The sequence below is a fragment of the Heptranchias perlo genome, chromosome 1, assembly GCF_035084215.1.
Source record: "Heptranchias perlo isolate sHepPer1 chromosome 1, sHepPer1.hap1, whole genome shotgun sequence".
Classification (NCBI taxonomy): domain Eukaryota; kingdom Metazoa; phylum Chordata; class Chondrichthyes; order Hexanchiformes; family Hexanchidae; genus Heptranchias; species Heptranchias perlo.
The window spans coordinates 40,092,316-40,111,614 of record NC_090325.1 but is presented as its reverse complement, the minus strand read 5'-3'; the positions used below and the strand labels follow the sequence as shown (position 1 = coordinate 40,111,614).

General features: G+C 37.9%; 1 protein-coding gene and 1 pseudogene across 1 annotated transcript in view; both read left to right on the top strand.

The window, feature by feature from the left end:
• Positions 1-19,299, top strand: part of lman1 (lectin, mannose-binding, 1) — a 47,105-nt gene extending 27,806 nt beyond the window's left edge. The window contains exons 11-13 of the mRNA XM_067984118.1: positions 12,981-13,125; positions 16,050-16,171; positions 19,161-19,299. Coding sequence (XP_067840219.1) covers positions 12,981-13,125; positions 16,050-16,171; positions 19,161-19,197 — 304 coding nt within the window. The 3' untranslated portion in view covers positions 19,198-19,299. The remainder of the gene's footprint in view (positions 1-12,980; positions 13,126-16,049; positions 16,172-19,160) is intronic.
• Positions 909-12,974, top strand: LOC137307758 (5,6-dihydroxyindole-2-carboxylic acid oxidase-like; annotated as a pseudogene).

The following is a 19,299-nucleotide window of genomic DNA, read 5'->3' as shown; positions in this document are numbered from 1 at the left end:
CGTTGAGAAATTATTCTTAAACCAAATAGTGATCAATATATGGAATTTTCCATTTAGAGGAGTAGAAGTAAAAACCCAGGAATCATTTAAGAAACAATGCGGGGACCTTAGGATCGTTCTGGATGGATTAACTTAAATGGGGTCGTTGGTCTCTCTCATCCATAACTATCTTGTAATCTTAACTGAAGATCTTTGGGTGTAGCAAATAGTTCCTGAGCAACAGGATGTTGCTGGCACAAACTTCATTTTCCATTCCCTTCATGTGTTTGAGACAAAGCTAGAGGCATTTAAGAGTCACAAGAAGGGTGAAGGTTGCAGTTGAGTGTGGTGTAAGAAGCCACTGTACTAGATTGGAAGTGGGATCAAGCTAGAGTAGAAGTATGATGCAGTAAATTTGTTGCAAGAGATGTATTTGTCATTATGAAACTAGTTACCCGTTCAATGAAAAGATGGGGAAGGCATTCTTCGTGTGGTCTACACAACAGTAGATATTAGTGAGGCCCATCTACAGAAGAAAGCAGTAAAACTCAGCAAGGTGTTGAATGGAAGTCCAAAATTTGCCAGTAGCTCAGGATGTCTGGAGGCAAAAAAATGAGCCTCTCTGAAGAGTGAGCTTCTGGAGTTTTTTTTCCTCCATTCCTCCCCAATTTAACTTGCTGATGCAGTCTTTGGACAAGAGAATAATTGAGATTCTTAAAAAAAAATGCATCGTTACCTCCTGTCACCTCTCTGCATGGTGGTGAAAGAGAAACAAAGGCTGATGACGTTTAATTTAAAAGATGCCACCGACTAGGTCGTATCGGTGTTTCTCTAGCCAGTTGTGTGCTAGAAGCAGCTGCAACCCAGTATCCAAGCTGACCCCACTGCTAGTGAATGCAAAGTTGTAAACCATTCCCTGGCAGAGACAGATGGATGATGCAGTGTTGACCCGCTTACATGAACTCTTCATACTACTGTCCAGGTGTGCTGAGGTGAGAGATGGTGACATCAGGGAATTGATTGTAGCTGGATGTCACCCAGGAGATGCAAGCTTATTTTGGACAGGTCTGCAGCTGCAGTCCAGGGTAGTGCTAAGTATAATGACCTAATGGAAGAACATCCCAAGATAAAGATGTCCGATGCAAATGAAACAGCTGCACTTTTTGCAGATAGGCAAGATAAAACTACGCCAATAGATGTTATGGTCGTCCATCAAGCGTGGGACATGATGACGTTGATGCTGACTTGGTTCCTTTGTCAATAGAAGCATTCTGAATTTTTAGTGTATTTATAAATGTTACAAAATATTCTGAATATTTGTTTATCTTCAATTTTAAGACAATGCTCCCTAGATCTTTTTGGAAACAAAAACATAGAACTCTACACCACATTGGTGTGAGCCTTGGGTCAGTGGTGGCACTCTTATTACATAGAATATTCAGCCCAACGGGTCCATGCTGGTGTTCATGCTCCACATGAGCCTCCCTCCCCACTTTATCTGATCCTATCAGCTTATCCTTCTATTCCTTTCTCCCCCATGTGGTTATCTAGCTTCCCTTTAAGTGCATCTATGCTATTCGCCTCAACTACTCTTTGTGGTAGCAAGTTCCACTCCGAGTAAAGAAGTTTCTCCTGAACTCCCTATTGTATTTATTAGTGACTATCTTATAGCCCCTAGTTCTGGTCTCCCCCCACAAGTGGAAAAATCTTCTCTACATCTATCCTATTAAACCCTTTTCATAATCTTAAAGACCTATATCTGGTCATCCCTCTTTTTTTTCTGGAGGAAAGAGCCCCAGCCTGCTCAAACTTTCCTGATAGATATAACCTCTCAGCCCTAGGCATCATCCTAATAAATCTTTATTTGCACCTTCTCCAGTGCCTCTTTATCCTTTTTTATAATATGGAGACCAGAACTGTTCATAGTACTCCAAATGTGGTGTAACCAAGGTCCTATACAAGTTTAACATCTCTGCTTTTCAATTCTATCCCTCTGGAAATGAACCCCAGTGCTTGGTTTGCTTTTTTTTATGGCCTTATTAACCTCCGTTGCTCTTTTGTGATTTGTGTATCTGCACCCCCAGATCCCTCTGCTCCTCTACCCCATTTAGACACTCATTATCCAAGCAGTACATGGCCCCCTTATTCTTCCTACCAAAATGTAATACCTCACACTTAACTATATTGAAATTCATTTGTCAATTACACGCCCATTCTGCAAGTTTATTAATGCCTTCCTGTATTTTGCCGCAGTCCTCCTCGGTATTAACTATACCCCCCCCCAATTTGGTGGTGTCTGTAAATTTTGAAATTGTACTTCTGATTCCTGAGTCCAAATCATTTATGTAAATGGCGAACAACAGTAGACCCAGCACCAATCCTTATGGAGCACCACTTCCCACCTTTTGCCAGTCTGAGTAACTACCTTTAACCCCTACTCTCTGTTTGCTGTTTTGTAAATGTCTTGCTATCCATTCTGCTACTTGTTCCTTGATTCCACATGCTCTGACCTTAGTCATGAGTCTACTATGCATCCAGACCAGGGGTTTTATCTTCTCTAAGTGTGATTAATTTATCAATTATCTCCCCCCTTTCGAACTTAAATGTCTTTATCTTTTTTGATCTCTTCTAATGTCATGCCCACCAAGTTAGTGTCTCAGGTAAATACTGAGGCAAAGTAATTATTTAATATTTCTGCCATTTTGCTATCATTACCTGTGAGTTTATCGTGTGTATCCCATAGAGGCCCTATCCATGTCCTGATTTTTCTTTTGTTATTGATGTGTCTGTAGAATAATTTACTATTTACTTTTACATTCCTTGATAATTTAATTTCATAGTTTCTCTTTGCCTTCCTAATTTTTTTTAACTTTCTTACCTTTTTCGTATTCCCTTTTGTTGTCTATGTACTTAATGTATGCCTTTTTCTTTAATTTCAATTTTGACCTTATTTCTTTAATCGTTTATGGTGTATCATTACTGGATAGTTTGTTTTTTTATTATTGGGATATATTTCTCCTGGACTCTGTATTGATCTCTGTTTTAAATGTTTCCCACTGCTGTTCTATCTCTCAGTAAATTTTTCCGGTTTATTTTCCCTAGTTCTATTCTCATCCCCTGAAATTTTTTCCAATTTATTACTTTGGTCTTATTTATGTCCTTCTGAATCTTTATCTTAAACCTTATCATGTTGTGATTGTTATTGCCTAGATGTTCACCTATGCTTACTTCACTTATGTGTTCTGGTTCATTTCCCATTACTATTTCCAGCAATGCTTCTTTTGGGCTTTTTACATAATGGGTAAGAAAGGAGTCCTGCACACATTGTAAAAACTCCATTCCTTGTACCCCTTCACTGAGCTCCTCTTCCCAATTTATTTGGGGATAGTTAAAATTTCCCATGATTATTATTCTATGTGCTTTACTCATTTTGCATATTTGTTTATATATTTCTTCCTCCACCTTCTTTCCACTTAGATGGTCTGTGGTATACCCCTATTAGTGTGATTGATCCTTTATCTTTTATTTCAATCCATATAGATTCTATTTCTATCCTTCAGTTAGTTATGTCCCTTCTTTCTACTGCCATTATATTAGCTCTAATTACTACATCTTCTCCACCCCCACTTCCTTCCCTATCCTTTCTGATTGTTATAGCCTGCAATGTTTAGTTGCCATTCCTGTTCTTTATGTAGCCATATTTCAATTATTCCTACTACATCTGGTTCCTCGCTAAGGATTATTGCCTCCAGTTCCCCTGTTTTATTTTGGACACTTTGTATATTGCTGTACAGGCAGTTTAATTCATCTTTAATAGTTCCTTTTACTTCATTTTTAACAGTCCTTTTATACTTCTGTTTTATAACTTTATTTGTTCCTTGACCATTTGTTATCTTGCAACTGTGTCAGAGATCATACATTCAAGCTGTGCTCCAGAGCCTTAAGTACATATATAGTGGCACTTCAATGCAGTACTAAGGGAGTGCTGCCCTGTCAAAGCCCCCTCTACTCCCTCAGGTGGATATCATTGATCCCATGGCACTGTTCAAAGAAGAAAGAGTTCTTCTCGTATCCTGACTAATAGTTATCTCAACTAACATCACTAAAACAGATTATCTGGTAATCTCATTGCTGATGTGGAACCTTGCCGTATGTAAATTGGTGGCCATGTTTCCTTACATTATTTTTGAAGTGCAATCACTGATGTTCATTGACTGTGAACCACTATGGGATATCCGGAGGTCATGAAAGGTATTATATAAATGCAAGTTCTCCTAGAGCTCCTAGTCCAGTTTATTTTAGTAAGATCGCATGCAACTCAATTTGCTTTTTAATCTGCTAAGTTTCTGTCACGATTCATATTCTTTTTAGTAATCTTTGTGTACTTGAATGACTCCACTCCTAACTAGAAAATACATCTTTTCCATGGCGCTATAGAAGTGAAAGGCATTTCATCTTTGGATAGCTACTTAACTATCCTATAGTACTTTGATGTTATAGGAGTAACCTCTCAGGCTGTTCATTGAGGTATGTTTTTGTTCTAACCTACTACTAATTATGTGACAGCATAATTGCCAACAAAAAGCAAAGTCATAAACCTGTTTTTCCTTTAGCGCTGGTTCTCAAATTTTTCCGTTCCTAAAGATGCTGTGAAAAAGTTTGTTTTTGTTTTTTAAAAAAACATACAGGGGACAATTGAGACCAGTATACTTGTTTGAAGTAATTTTTCTTTTTGACAGAATGAAATGCATGCTGGCTGTGCTCCTTACAGTGAGGTGCTCATTGTTTTTTTAAAAATTTATGATTGGAAGATGTGATGAGTATGGTGAACAGAATTTTTTTTCTGAAGGAGCTATGATGTGGTAATGATGGCTGATTTCAAATTTGGGGTTCAATCTAAACATAGCTAGTAGCTTTTTAAAAATTACAGTGCTTTGAACAAAAGCATTTCCAACTCAACAATGGTGCAGGGCATCTACTTCTGTCTGCCGTTCCCTAACTCACCACTAGAGACACTTTGGAGAAAGAATGCCACTGTTGTAAAAATGTTTATTTTCCTTGTGCAGCTCAAAGTGGAAAATTTGCTTCCTATTTCCTACTCACGAGAAATGAGAAAGTAGTGTACTTTTGCAAAATGGGACATTCAAAATGTAGTTTAATTTTTTTATAGTGCTGTCATTGCTTTTCACTTCAACTTATGGACAGGTGGTTGCCATTATTTGTAGTCAATGGGTAGTTTATATTTGTCATGTCACAGAATCCCATGTTTTTACAGTGCATTAAATGTTATTGAATTATTGGAACAGCTGAGCACAGATGATCATCTTTGGAAAATTATAGATTAGACAAATCGGCAACCTTATTACTTACGCATTCGACAGACTTTGATTTTAATAATCTTGAATTTTATTTGATGAAAACAGATTAGATTTCCTTGCAATTGCTGCCTTGTCTCATTCCATCTTTTTGTACATTAGTGTGCATTGCAGAGATGGCATTTCTGATCACAAAACTTATTGGATTAAAGAAATATCTGATTTAAAAAAAACATGAGCAACAATTGCAGCCTTGAATTTTAAGTCTTAAGAGACCAACTTCTTTAGGTTTTGTTTGAAATTCTGAGAATTATTAATCGCTTTAATCAGATCAGCAAAATTGTATAGAACAAGTTGTAATTTTGAATGAAACATCATCTCTTTATTAAGCAGTGATCTCTAACAGAAGGATTAGGAAAATTGTCATCTTTAATACTCCCAAATTGTAACATTCATTGTCCAAGAGGTTTGGGGCTTAATTTCTTGCATGTCTTTTTATGACTTCTTTGAATGTTCAATCTAACAATTTAATTCCTAAATATCATTCCTAATTGCTTTTTGATAAGATGCTGTGTATATTTAGATGCCCATTTATTAATCTGCAATATCCTCTTAGACGAACTCAGAAACTAGGATTGTTCTTTCCAGAGCTAACGTTCTACCCTTGGATATTTTTGTTCCCTGTTGAAAGGTTATTTTGACAACTTTTTAGTGGTATTAAGGATTTGGAGCTTGGGTCATGAATAATTTCAGGAAATTTTGTTTTCGAGTTTAAAAAAACAATTTTTTTTGATCCACTGCCCTTAAATATTTTACCTTTTCTGTTGGTCTCTAGCCATTTGAATCAAGAGGGTGTTTAGGGAAATGGCTGCTGGATGGTACTTGACAGCACTTAGGTGACAATCTCATTTTGTTTTCATTGTTGCCCTCTAGTGAAGTAGCACCTTCCCTCTACTTGTCCTATGACTGCACCATAGCTGAAATTGATAACTCGGTGTAACAAATGGTTACACTTTTTTAAAAAACCCTCATAATTGTGATAATGGCTGCCGGTGAGTTGCCATGTAGTGATTTGACAAGCACTGGTGAGATGAAAAGGCAAAAGCAGAGTTTGAGTGATTTGTGAACCGTGACAGAATCTCAAAACTAAAATACTGCTGTTCACTCGTAAGCTGGCTATTTTCTGAATTTAGTCAAGTATTTTAAGGGGTAATTCCACGATCCTCAGTGAGGAGCTATGCTTAGAGTGCTTGGGGGGGTGGCGTTTGGAAAATTGGGACTGCAGTGTTGTAGCCCTATCTCTGATCCACCCTTTGAGTGTAGCTTCCCACTGGAATCACAATTAGCCGTTTAGAATCTACCCTCAAGGACACGAGGTAGAAGTGGTATGCTAGATGAAATGGCAGCCATCTAGGACCTGGTGTATAATTTGAAGCTTTTCCAGTAACGTGTACATTCTTGTGTTCCTTGCATGTTATGAAATAAGTTGTGTATATATGCTATACAATCGCACCCTGAAGACTTTCTTTGGTTAAATTTCTCTGGATTATTGTTGGAACCAATTTATTTATAAAGTCTCTAACTTTGGAACTCTTTGTTTTACTGAAACTTTAATACTGAATATAGATGTCGTATAAAAGGAAGAAAGACTTGCATTTATATAGCGCCTTCCATGACCTCAGGATGTCCCAAAGCGCTTCACAGCCAATGAAGTACTTTTTGAAGTGTAGTCACTGTTGTAATGTAGGAAACACTGCAACCAATTTGAGTACAGCAAGCTCCCGCAAACAACAGTGGGATAATGACCAGATAATCTGGTAGTGATGTTGATTGAGGGATAAATATTGGCCTGACACAAGGAAGAACTCCCTTGCTTTTCTTCGAAATAGTGCCGTGGGATCTTTTGCGTCCACTTGAGAGGGCAGACGGGCCTCGGTTTAACGTCTCATCCGAAAGACAGCATCTCAGACAATGCAGCACGCTCTCAGTACTGTACTAGAGTGTCAGCCTAGATTTTGTGTTCCAGTCTCTGGAGTAAAATCTTGCATATGGTAAGTCTACAAATCTTACTTCCTATAACACTTTGAACATTTTATAAATGTTTCCATTATAATTGGGAAAACCATAAGCCAACGTTTTATGATGAGGGGGAAAAAGCAGACGTTAGCTTTATGCAATCACATGGATTGTTGACAAACCAATGAAATTATTCTATGCTTTTCGGGGAAAAAAGCCTTTTTTTTCCCCTCAGTAACTGAAATTTTCTTAGGTCTGAAATAAGATTTTAAATAAAATTTTAAATTTAAAAAAAATTGCATTTCACCACAACTGAGCAAATTTTTCCAAAAGACTTTCAAACAAATTAACTTTGAGTGCTTGAAGCTTTATTTCAGGCAATTCTGACATTTTGTTTAAATTTATTAATGTAATTTTTCTATTATGACTGCTCATAGGAAACATGTGATTAGAACAGTGTGTGTTGGCCTTTATTACAAGGGGTTGGAGTGCAAGAGTTAGGAAGTCTTGCTGCAATTGTACAGGGCTTTGAGACCACACCTGGAATACTGTGTATAGTTTTGGTCTCCTTACCCAAGGAAAGGTATACTTGCCTCAGAGGCGGTGCAACAAAGGTTCACTAGGTTGATTTCTGGGATGGGAGTTGTCCTATGGGGAAAGATTGACTAAAAATGGGCCTATATTTTCTGGAGTTTAGAAGAATGTGAGGTGATCTCACTGAAACATATAAGATTCTAAGTGGGCTTGACAGGGTAGATGCTGAGCGGCTGTTTCCCCTCTTTGGAGAGCCTAGAACTAGGGGGCATGGTCTCAGGATAAGGGGTCGGACTTTTAGGACTGAGATGAGGAGAAATTTCTTCACTCAGGGTCGTGAATATTTGGAATTCTCTACCCCAAAGTGCTGTGGATATTTAGTTGTTCAGTTTATTCAAGACTGAGATCGAAAGAATTTTGGGCAATAAGGGAGGGGCAATAAATGCTGGCCTTGCCAGCGACACCCACATCCCATGAACAAATTTTTTTTTAAATCTAGGGATATGGGGATCGGATGGGAAAGTGGAGTTGAGGTCGAAGATCAGCCATGATCTTATTGAATGGTGGAGCAGGCTTGAGGGGTCATATGGCCTATTCCTATTTCTGATGTTTCTAAATCCAAATGCACTATTGTACTTGCTCTTCCTCCTCCCTAAAGCCCCAGCTTTCAAATTGAGACTCATCCTGCTGCCATCTGTTGTGACTTCATTCTTTCTCAGGACTACAAAACTGGAATTCCTTACTTCCTACAAGTCTACCCATTCTCCTGTACTTTGTAGGTTTGTAAAACCCAAGCTTGATGTCCTTATAGCGACTACTTCCTGTTTTTTTTAAATCTCTTTGCAATCTTGGTGATGTTCCTTATGATGGGATTTGACTGTACACCCAGATTCTCAATCTTCGTAAAAATTACTTTTAGGTTTTTTTTAAAAATCAATTTGAGGCATAGTAACTATTTTCCAGTGTACTAAGAAACTGAAATTCAGATAATTGTGTTTTATTTTTTGGGCTTTTCCAGATGCTATCCAGCTGCACGAACTGCAATTTTGTGTGAAGTGTTGTTACAGTTTATAATACTTTTACAGTTTTGAAGCGAGCAGGTTTTTCCAGTTAAGAGCAAACAACTGCAATAGCAATGGGCTTTTATAGATCAAGCCTAGAGTTCCTGTTGCTGGGTTATTGTGACAGTTCACTCTGCTGATGTACTAAACCTACTGCAATCCTACCTATATTCTCAAAATCTATCCTCTTAGTATCTCCTTTTTTACCTGTCTATCCTACAGACATAAAAACCCAACTGGTTCACTTCATTCCCAGAGTTTGGGCATCGCTGGCTGGGTGAGCACTTATTGCTCATCTCTACTTGCCCAAGTTTGATGCAACTATGTGGCTTGCTAGGCCACTTCAGAGGAAAGTTAAATCAACCACACCAGTGTGGGACTGGAGTCGCATATTGACCAGACCACTTACTTGAGCTAGGGTGCAATTCCATGGACACGTGCAGCTCTCTAGTACCTTGCCCAAGTGTTCATTCTTAATGTTTGCGCCTTGATGGTAAATATTGGCAGTCTATTCAACCATATGGTACCACGGCTGAGAACTATCCTATCATCGCCCAATATGCAATCCGGAGCAGCGTCGCAGACTGGCTATCCTTTATTTCCACCCCCACCCTGACAACTACCTCTCCCAATTCCCCAAAAATCCCTTTAGAAGTTCTGCTTTTTTGGGCTACATTCAAAGTCAGTGTCTTGTCCTATCCTTGCTATGTAACTTTCTTTTAAACATTTACTACATTTAAAGTACACCATATTTGAATTGATTTAAATATTCCTTTTTGATTACTTAGCTAAAAAGCTATTGAATTTTATAATCAGGGCTTATGCTTCTAACAGTGAAGTCCACTGAATATCTGGAAAGCTTCAATCCAATCAACTTCTAATCACTGCATTTAAAGGAATCAGCAGTTTTAAAAAAAAATTCGTATTAGACCTGTAAAATTACCAATCTATCAGTTATGCTACTTAGCACATTATTTTAGTGTACGAGAAAGAAATGTTTCCCACTCTAACTGCATGATTACTGATCTATAATATAAATAAAGGTTTACCACAGGTTTCTTATTGTCATACACAATATTTAGTGTAGCGCTCTCTAATCATGTCTTATGGGCTTTTCTTTTTCTACTTTCCCTGCGACAAACTTCTGCTTTGGTTTAAGTTCATAAATATTTTAATACATTTAGAAGTATTCAATTTTAATAGCGGTACACTTATTTTAAAAATGACATTGAAATCCAAATGGCTGAATCCTTTTATAGCTGTAAAGTGAAATACATGCCTGTACCGATTATAGTTGCTATTTACTACCGTGGGAGATTCTTCCCTCGTTTGCTGTAGTATTGCTGTTTGAAGTGAGTATAGATTTGAGAACCCAATTTGAATTAAATGTATGGTTTCAGACAGATTAACTGAGGAATGGTTCGAAGATCAAATTCATGATTCTGTATTACGTTAACACAGGGATTAAAGGCCCAATAAAAATGCTTCTAGCTTTTATTTTAATCTACTTTAGAACACTAAAGAGGCATTGGACAATCTCACAATGTCTTGAATCATAAAATTATTATTTTACTTTGTGATGTAATGAATTTGAAGCATCTGTTGCCTTAAAAATGGAACAGAAGCATTTTAAACTCTCCCAATATTTCAAAAAATTAAGAATTCACATTGCTTTCAATTTTTTCGGACACTTCTTTCTCCTTTTGTGCTTTTCTTCTGCAATGCTTTTCTGTTTATTTTTAACAAATTTATTAAATTACTGTGAATCAACACTCTGCTGTATAACTACAGTGATCTCAGCCTGGTTTGTTTTAACATAAGCAGTTTGATCCTTAAGGCAGTAATCTTGTACTACTTAAGCTTTGTTGTTTTGCTTTAATTGGAACTGCTGAATTTCTCGGGCTGTCCAACTTTTAAAGCAAAGAACTGACTCAGTAGTCTGCAAAACTGAGTACTTTTGCCACAAGCTGTATTTTTTGTTAAACTATTGCAAATTGAGATATATATATATAATAAAATGGATCTGTTTCTCTACTTTCTTAAAAAAAAATAATTAACACAGGAGCAGCAATCTTTAAGGATTATGCCATCTCAGCTGGACTTGAGTTTAGATTAGGAGATTTGACTAACATTTCTACACAGGCTGGATGAGAGAGAGTTTCTCAGTCTCGAGGGTTTACCTGGGAGTGACCCATTTCCACAATGTTTAATTATATCTCGTAGTGGATAAGCAGAAGAACAATATTGATGAAATCTATTGTGATCTGCTTGATGGAACAATCTGACCCAGGTGGATCATGGTAGATTTAATGGTGGAAGGGAAGTGTCCTAAATTATAAAAATAAGTGAAATTAGCCTAACAGGGTGTCAGCCTTGGCTCACTTGATAGCACTCTTGCCAGAGTCAGAAGGTTGTGGTTTCAAGCCCCAATCCACAGACTTCAGCGCAATCTATGTGAAAGTTTGGAAGACTGATACCCGAGGAAGTATATGCAATGGCACTGAGGGTGGCCCTATTCGGCGGAATCCAGGTGGGAATGTTGCTAGACCGATGGTGCAGCGTCTACCTGATGCCCAGGATGTAGCACAGTGTTGAGACATATCCTCTTACGACACGCCACCTTTCTACTCCAATTCAACCAATAGTTTCCGAAACACGGTGGAAGGTTATAGTGATCCTTCAGGAAGGTATGATCCAGCAGTTCGCAGTTTGCATAATCTGGCACATTTATTTCTTAATGGAACTGGCGGGCAAACCCACTTTTCCCCAAATGACCCTATCTTTGTGTTGTTGCATACATTTACTGATGCACTATTTGATGAGTGGTTGAAGAGGAGTAATGCAGATTTATCTATCTTTCCATTTGAAAATGCTCCCATAGGACATAACCGAGGGTACAATATGGTTCCCTTTTGGCCTCCTGTAACCAATGTAGAAATGTTTTTGACAGCACCTGAAAACCTTGGCTACACCTATGAAGTTCAATGGCCAAATCGTACACACTCATTGTTGGAAATGATAACGGTGGGGATTGTGGCAGCTCTCGTGTTGGTTGGTATTGTTTTCACGGTCTCCATGTTAGCTTTATGCAGAAGAAGAAACTTGGCTGCAAGTGAACTGAACCAACCTCTCTTAGAAACTCCGTGTCAGCACTGCTCATAATATGATGCCTCAACAGTAATCCGAAAAGCCTCAGTCTGCTATCTGACTCCTTCTTTGATTTTTTTTTTTCATGCTTTTATACCATACCGATGATGTGCAGCAAGAAAACAGGGTGACTTCCTGTGACTGTTTAGATAAAAGATCTAATGAGAAGTAAGCTCTAATCTCATGACCTGCTGCAGCCTTTAATGAAATAAGCTATCTATCATTGGCCTGCACTGAAAATGATTACTTCTGACTCATTAATGGTAGCTGTCATGGCTTTTAGGGTTTAAAATTGAAACGAATTGGAGTTAATTTGAGACCTTAGTTAAATAAGCCTCAAACTTAATGCTAAAGGGATATGGGGAAAAAGCGGGAACAGAGTACTGAGTTAGACGATCAGCCATGATCATTTTGAATGGCGGAGAAGGGCTGAATGGCCTACTCTTGCTCCTATTTTCTATGTTTCTAAAATCTAGGCTGGCACTTCAGTGTAGTACAGAGGGAGTACTGCACTATCTGAGGTGCCATCTTTCAGATGAGACATTCAACGAAGACCCTATCTGCCTCCTTGGTTGGATGTAAAAGATCCCACGATACTATTCGAAGAGGAGCAGGGGACTTCTCTTGGTGTCCTGGTCAACACTTATCCTTCAACCAACATCCAAAATACATGATCTGGCACTTTTTTCATTGCTGTTTGTGGGACCTTGTGTGCAAATTGGCTGCTGCGTATCCTACATTATATCAGTGACTACAATTCAAAAATATTTAATTGGCTGTAAAGTACTTTGTGACTCCTGAGGTTCTGAAAGGTACTCTATAAATGAAAGTTATTCTTTCTTTGCAGTAATGGTGTCTTCTGAACAGTTATAAATTTGGTCGATGTCTTCAAGCACGTTTACTGGGATTTGTATATTGTATCTTATAGGAATTCTGTAACTCATGCCCTGAATCAAGCAGTTCAACTTCCAGGTGGTGCAACTGGAGGCTATGAAACAAGTCAACATTTCAATGACATCAAAGAACACCTTCATATAGTAAAAAGAGATCTTGGTGCATTAGTACAGAGAAATGTAAGTTTTTTTTGTTAAATCCAATGTTTTATATTTTAGAAAATACTGTAAATATTTGAAAATATTGTACAGGAAAATGCACCAGAAGACCTTCAATTTAATGTAACTTTCCTTGTGTACTTTTCAGAAAGGAAAGCTTAATTTATGGTCAAAAATTAATATAGGGCTTTACAACATCACTTCTGCATGATGTAAGAAAGTTCAGAAAGCCCAATTTTGGGTGAGATGGAGAGAACAGGATATTATAGGTCTATCAGTCTGTTGTGAAGTATCAGATTTTAACAAAACAGATCTCTTAAACATTACTCACTTGCTCAACACACGTTAACTGTCCAGCATTTGGTCCACTCCAGTAGGTCAGCTGAAGCCATAAAACAGCTTTGTGTATTCTTTTCCTTTCAATTAAGTGGTAAATTAGCTACAATTTTCCAATTCAAGCTTTGGATCAACTTGTGAACCTATATCTCTTGTCCATAAGTTTGAAGGATGCATGTGTTTTGACAAATACTCAGTTGAAAGTGTTACCAGTTCTCGAGTCCTCAATGGCACCAATGCAAAAATGAAACTTTTGTGAAATTGACAATTACTGTATCCAATCAAATATCACATGTCCATCATGCATCTAGATTGAGGTAGCACAACTTCCTTCTCTAGATTTGACAGTTGAATAAATGAGTGATTTGAGGAACAAGAAGTTTAATATTTCCCTCACTTCACCTTGGCCTTGTTTACTTCTTCAATATGCTGCCCATTTGGAACCTTACACACCAGTTTTGGCATCTTGACAAGCGTAGCTCGAAGTTCATCTGCGCAGGAAAGCATCTAAGGATATCACTGCAACAACTTCATATCCCCAAGCATGAGGATAGGCAGAATCTCCCTAACTTCATGCACTACTACAAGTTGGCACAACTCCAGGCAATTATCAAAAGCAAAATACTGCAGATGCTGGAAATCTGAAATAAAAACACAAAATTCTAGAAACACTCAGCAGGTGAGGCAACTCTCTTTCTCTCTCTGCAGATGCTAATGTTTTGGGTAAATGACCTTTCATAAGCCTGATATCCTGGAGCAGAGTCTATATACAAAACCTCTGGTTATGTGTGGAGATTTCCATTGCTGTTGCCCCTGCCTCATCTCACACATGCATGCACGCCCACCCACCTACCTTTCTTTACATTGACTCCCTGGAAACATTTTCCAAACAGCCATTCTACTGCACACATTCTGGTCAGCCCTTCTGGAAACTTTTTGTAAGAGGATGCAAGGACTATGACTGACTTTAACATCTCTCTAAAACCCATCCCATCCTTACTTGGCCTATTTTCCTGGAAATGTCCCCCACTGCCCATAGACTCGTGCTGTTCTCAGTTATAACTGTGGAAAGTGAATAACCACTCACAACAAACATGTCCAAAGCAACTGAGCCTAGTGCACTCAGTCATTTCTTGTTATGTGGAGTGAATCAAATTGGCTGAAGAGTGGTATTTGTAATGGTGGGGACCTCGGGGAGGCTGAGAAGGATCATCCTCTCTGCACTTCTAGCTGAGATGGTTGTAAATGCTACGGCCTTCTCTTTGCATTCGCATGCTGGGCTCTGCCAGCATTGAGGATGGAGATGATCGTGGAGCCTCCTCCTGTTAGTTGCTTAATTGTCTGCCACCATTTGCGACCGGAATGTGGCAGGACTGCAGAGCTTTGATCTTTTCTGTTGGTTGTGTGATCGCTTAGCTCTGTCTATAGCATGCTGCTTCTGCTGTTTAGCATGCATGTAGTCCTGTGTTGTAACTTCACCAGGTTGGCACATCATTTTCAGTTGCTCCTGGCAAGCTCTCCTACAGTCCTCTTTGAACCAGTGTTGGTCATCTGGCTTGATGGTAATGGAGAAGTGAGGGACATGCTAGGCCATGAGGTTACAGATTATGGTGGAATGCAGTTCTGCTTTTTTATTTAGAATCGTTTCCTTGGGCCAATGAGGACTTTTAGTTGGGGCTTACACAATCTTTATTTTACTCACTGATTTCTCAGATTTTCTTTTTAATTTTGTGCATGTGGAATTATTGCCACTGTAATATGGTGGAGCTTGTCTGTTGAGATTGCCCCCAGAATTGGCAGTGATTCGCAAGTGGCTACTTTATTGAGTCTTACAACACCAGGTTATAGTCCAACAGTTTTATTTGAAATCACAAGCTTTCGGAGGCTTCCTCCTTCATCACCTGACAAAGGAGGAAGTCTCCGAAAGCTTGTGATTTCAAATAAAACTGTTGGACTATAACCTGGTGTTGTAAGACTCCTTACATTTGTCCACCCCAGTCCATCACCAGCATCTCCACATCATGGGTACTTTATTGAGGGTCTAAGCTGGCAGCCCGTGATTCCAACCCAACTATTGAGTAAGCAAAATATATTACTACTATACATCACAAGGAAATCTAGAAATATGTTGTTTCCAAGCACATTAAACTATTAATTACAACAAAACATTTAAAAGATAGTCTGAATGAGGAACAATAATAGCAGTGCCTCTGTTTGAGACAAGTTACATTTAACTTCATTGATGTTGTAATAGACAGCAGTAAGGTGTAGTAAAATTATGAATTGGAAGATGGCCAAAGTGGCCCTAGCTAATGCCAGCAATCTACTTACCTGTCTGACCCTTGATCCTGACTGATCATTCTATGCAGCTGCAATTTAGTGTTCGTAATAGCAAATGGCTCAATTGAGTGGCCACAATATAAAGTACACAGGCAACTGCTCTGTATCTGCCAACTCGCGTTGATATGTATTAACTGATGGTCAAGACAAGTGTGCCCACTACAGACAGCTTTCTGCTTTATAAAGGCAACCTTAAGGGCAGGTTCCATTGTATATTAACTAATACTGTTTTTAATTCAGGACTAATACATGGTTATTGTCTTTAACAGGTAAATATTGAAAAACCTAAATGCCCAGAATTGCCCCCATTCCCATCATGTTTGTCTACAACTCATTTCTTCATGTTTGTGGCAGTTCAAACGGTATTGTTTATTGGTTATATCATGTATAGGTAAGTATAATCTTTATTGATGAAGTAGATTTTACTTGCACTTTGTAGCCCTTCTAGGAATGTAAATGGTAAATCTAACAAGATGCTAATTTAGGTGCCATGCAAATTGTCAGAAGATTAATAGGTGTGCAGACATCCATATATTCACTTCCACTAACTTTGTTTCTGCTAAATGCTGTGAAGTTTGATATCTATCCAATTCGTGTATGATGTTTCTATAATTGCAAAATCAGCTTAGCATCAGTGCTGCTATTAAAGTCTTAATGTTGCACTTAATTCAATTAACCTTGTGACTGGATATCTATTGCATTTTTCTAATGGTGCATGCTTTCTATTGGTCAAACCTACAGAAATGTTTTTTCTATAAATTCCTTATGCATTAATGGACTAAGCCAGTGGATTTGTAGGAAATGAAGGGAGATGTCAGTGGGTGAAATCCAGACATGAACATAATGTCCAGAACAAGAAAAGTGCATTAGCCTGTCAAGCCTGCTCCATCCATAGTCCACTTTTATGATTATTGTGTCATGGGCTTTCTTCACTGCCACTTTAAGGAATACGAAGTTTCATCCCTTTTTCTCCTGAAAAAGTCAAGCAAAACTGCTAATACCTCTCTTAAATGCCCTTCTCAACAGCCATCTTTCCTTCTCCCTTTTTAAAGGTGCATGTTCACCGCAAATCAAAAATCTACTCTGAACTCTTCCACATGCCCAGTAATCTTTTGGGAGAGCAGTTCCTAACCTGTGATCGTGCTCTGAGATTGTGAATTTTTACGCTGTCTTCTAACCATCTTCTCATTGCCCATTGTTTGCCTGCTTCAGCCTTATCTATATCTTTTTGTTTTGTTTTAAAGACCTGTATAATGCCTTATCTTAAGTGAAAATGTTTGTTTGAGCCTTTCATCACAACCTGGTCTCTCGATCATCTTGTTTACCTTTCTCTGATTCATTTCTAATGTATCTGTATGCTTTTTGAGAGTGTGCCACTAAAATTGCACATCGTACTCTAGAACTGGCCTCGCGATTGATCGAGACAATATATAAATTGTTCTGAGTTGTAGCCCAATGTTCTCCAGGAGTCCCAGTTCCTGATTTGCTCAACTAATTGCTTCATATTGACCTAATCTTTTGGGTATGATCAGTAGTTACTCCCAGATCCTTTTCCTGTCCAACTTCTGCCAATGGAGTTGCACTATAAAACCCTTTCATGCTGTACATGTTTACTCTGTGTCTATGCAATTATTACTGTTCTTAAATGCACTACACTTTATTTATATACCTTGAAATCAGTCAGCTATATGTCATACCACCTGTATAATTAATCCAACTCTTTCTGAAGATAATCATTTTACTTGCGAGCTCTCCATAGTTTTGTATCATCAGCAAATTTAAATACTATTTCCATATCCTTCATAAATATGTCAAACAGAATGGGTCTTGGAACAGCCCCCAGTGTAATACTGTTGGTTATATTCTCAAGCACAGCATTTCCCATTTATCACCATCTCCTATTGTTTAGCCAGTCCTTGATCCATCTAGAAAATTTATGTATTCCGTAAGATTTCAGTTTTTGTCAAATACCTATTGAAAATTCAAGTGAACTAGATCTACCGGATTACCCTTAACCTCAAACTTAGTTACCTCAAAGAATTCCAGTAGATTTGTACGGTATGACTTGCTACTGCTAAAAACCCTCCTGACTGCTCCCTATGATACCTCTGCTTTTTAGATGTTCATTTGTAGTAAGCTGTAGAATGCCATCGAGCATTTTCCCCACTCTGGATATTAGGCTAACTGGCCTGTAACTACCAGAATCTTGCCTAACACTCTTTCTGAATATTGGAACTATGTCAGTTATCCTTCAATTCTGTTATTACTCCAGTGTTTATGGAGCGCTAAAAATATGAACCAAAGCATCACTAATTTCCTCTTACATCCTAGAATAGTCAAGAAATTATCCCAAATGGCCCAGGTGCCTAATGGATATTTAATCCTTCCTGTTTCTCTCTAACTTGTTCTTCTATGTTGTGGATCTCATGTTCTGACTGGAATTAGTCTACTTTGTGAAAACTGAGAGAATCTCTTCAATATATGTCGTATTCTATTTCACCTGTAATAGCTTTACTCTGTTTATCCTGTTCTTTGACCTTCTATTAATAAAGTTGTAAACCTTTATATCCCTTTTGCTGCCCTCTGCGGTTTTGTTTTTCTTTTTATCTAATACATTCTTTAGCTATCTTTTAGTTGCCTTTTTATATGAATACCAATCCTTGATTATTTTATTTCCTTGTATCCTTTAAAATACTTGAGTCATGAATTTTCACATGTACAGTACCATTGGAGTGACAAAAGTGACCTTAGTATAAATGTTAGTTTTGAGATGTCAACCACTATGGTTATTTGAAACATTTAAACAGAGCATTAGGGAAATACTAATAACAATCTTAAAATATTCAAATTTGGCACCAAAATATTTTTACATAGATACTAGTGTATTCTGAGAAATTACGACTGATCATTGCATTTTTGATGAGATTGCATCACGATAGTTAATTCTTTAGTGAGGAAGTCTTCACAGATCAGCTGATACGGTTGTGACCTTCGCTGTCGGCCACAACGGAAGAGAACTAAATGAAGGATTCACAGGCAGTCATCCCATATGACCATCACAAGCTGTTTGAGTTGCAGTACCTTAATTTATATCATATGAGCCCCCCCCTGCCAGTAATACCACTTGGCAATCTATTATTCTTGGTATGCAAAAACTTAAGTAGATGATTCAATAAAAATCACATTGTTCTTGTTTATAAATGTTAGAAATTTACCAAAAAGCACTTTATTTTTAAAATGGAAAGAAGTTATTCCTCAAGTCAGTCCCCCACCCTCCTTTCTGCAGTGTATTTGGGAACTTCCCTTCAATCCTATAGTAAATTCTGTAACCTGTGTAATCACATTTTTCATACACTAATAATTATCCCTTTCTCTCACAGGAGCCAGCAAGAAGCAGCCGCAAAGAAGTTCTTTTGATGTAATTGTTCTTAGTTTTTACTTTGTTAGTGTCCTGGAATGAAACAAAGGAAAACTGTAAATGATGGAATTTTTTTTTAAAAAAAAATATTTTTCAACAAA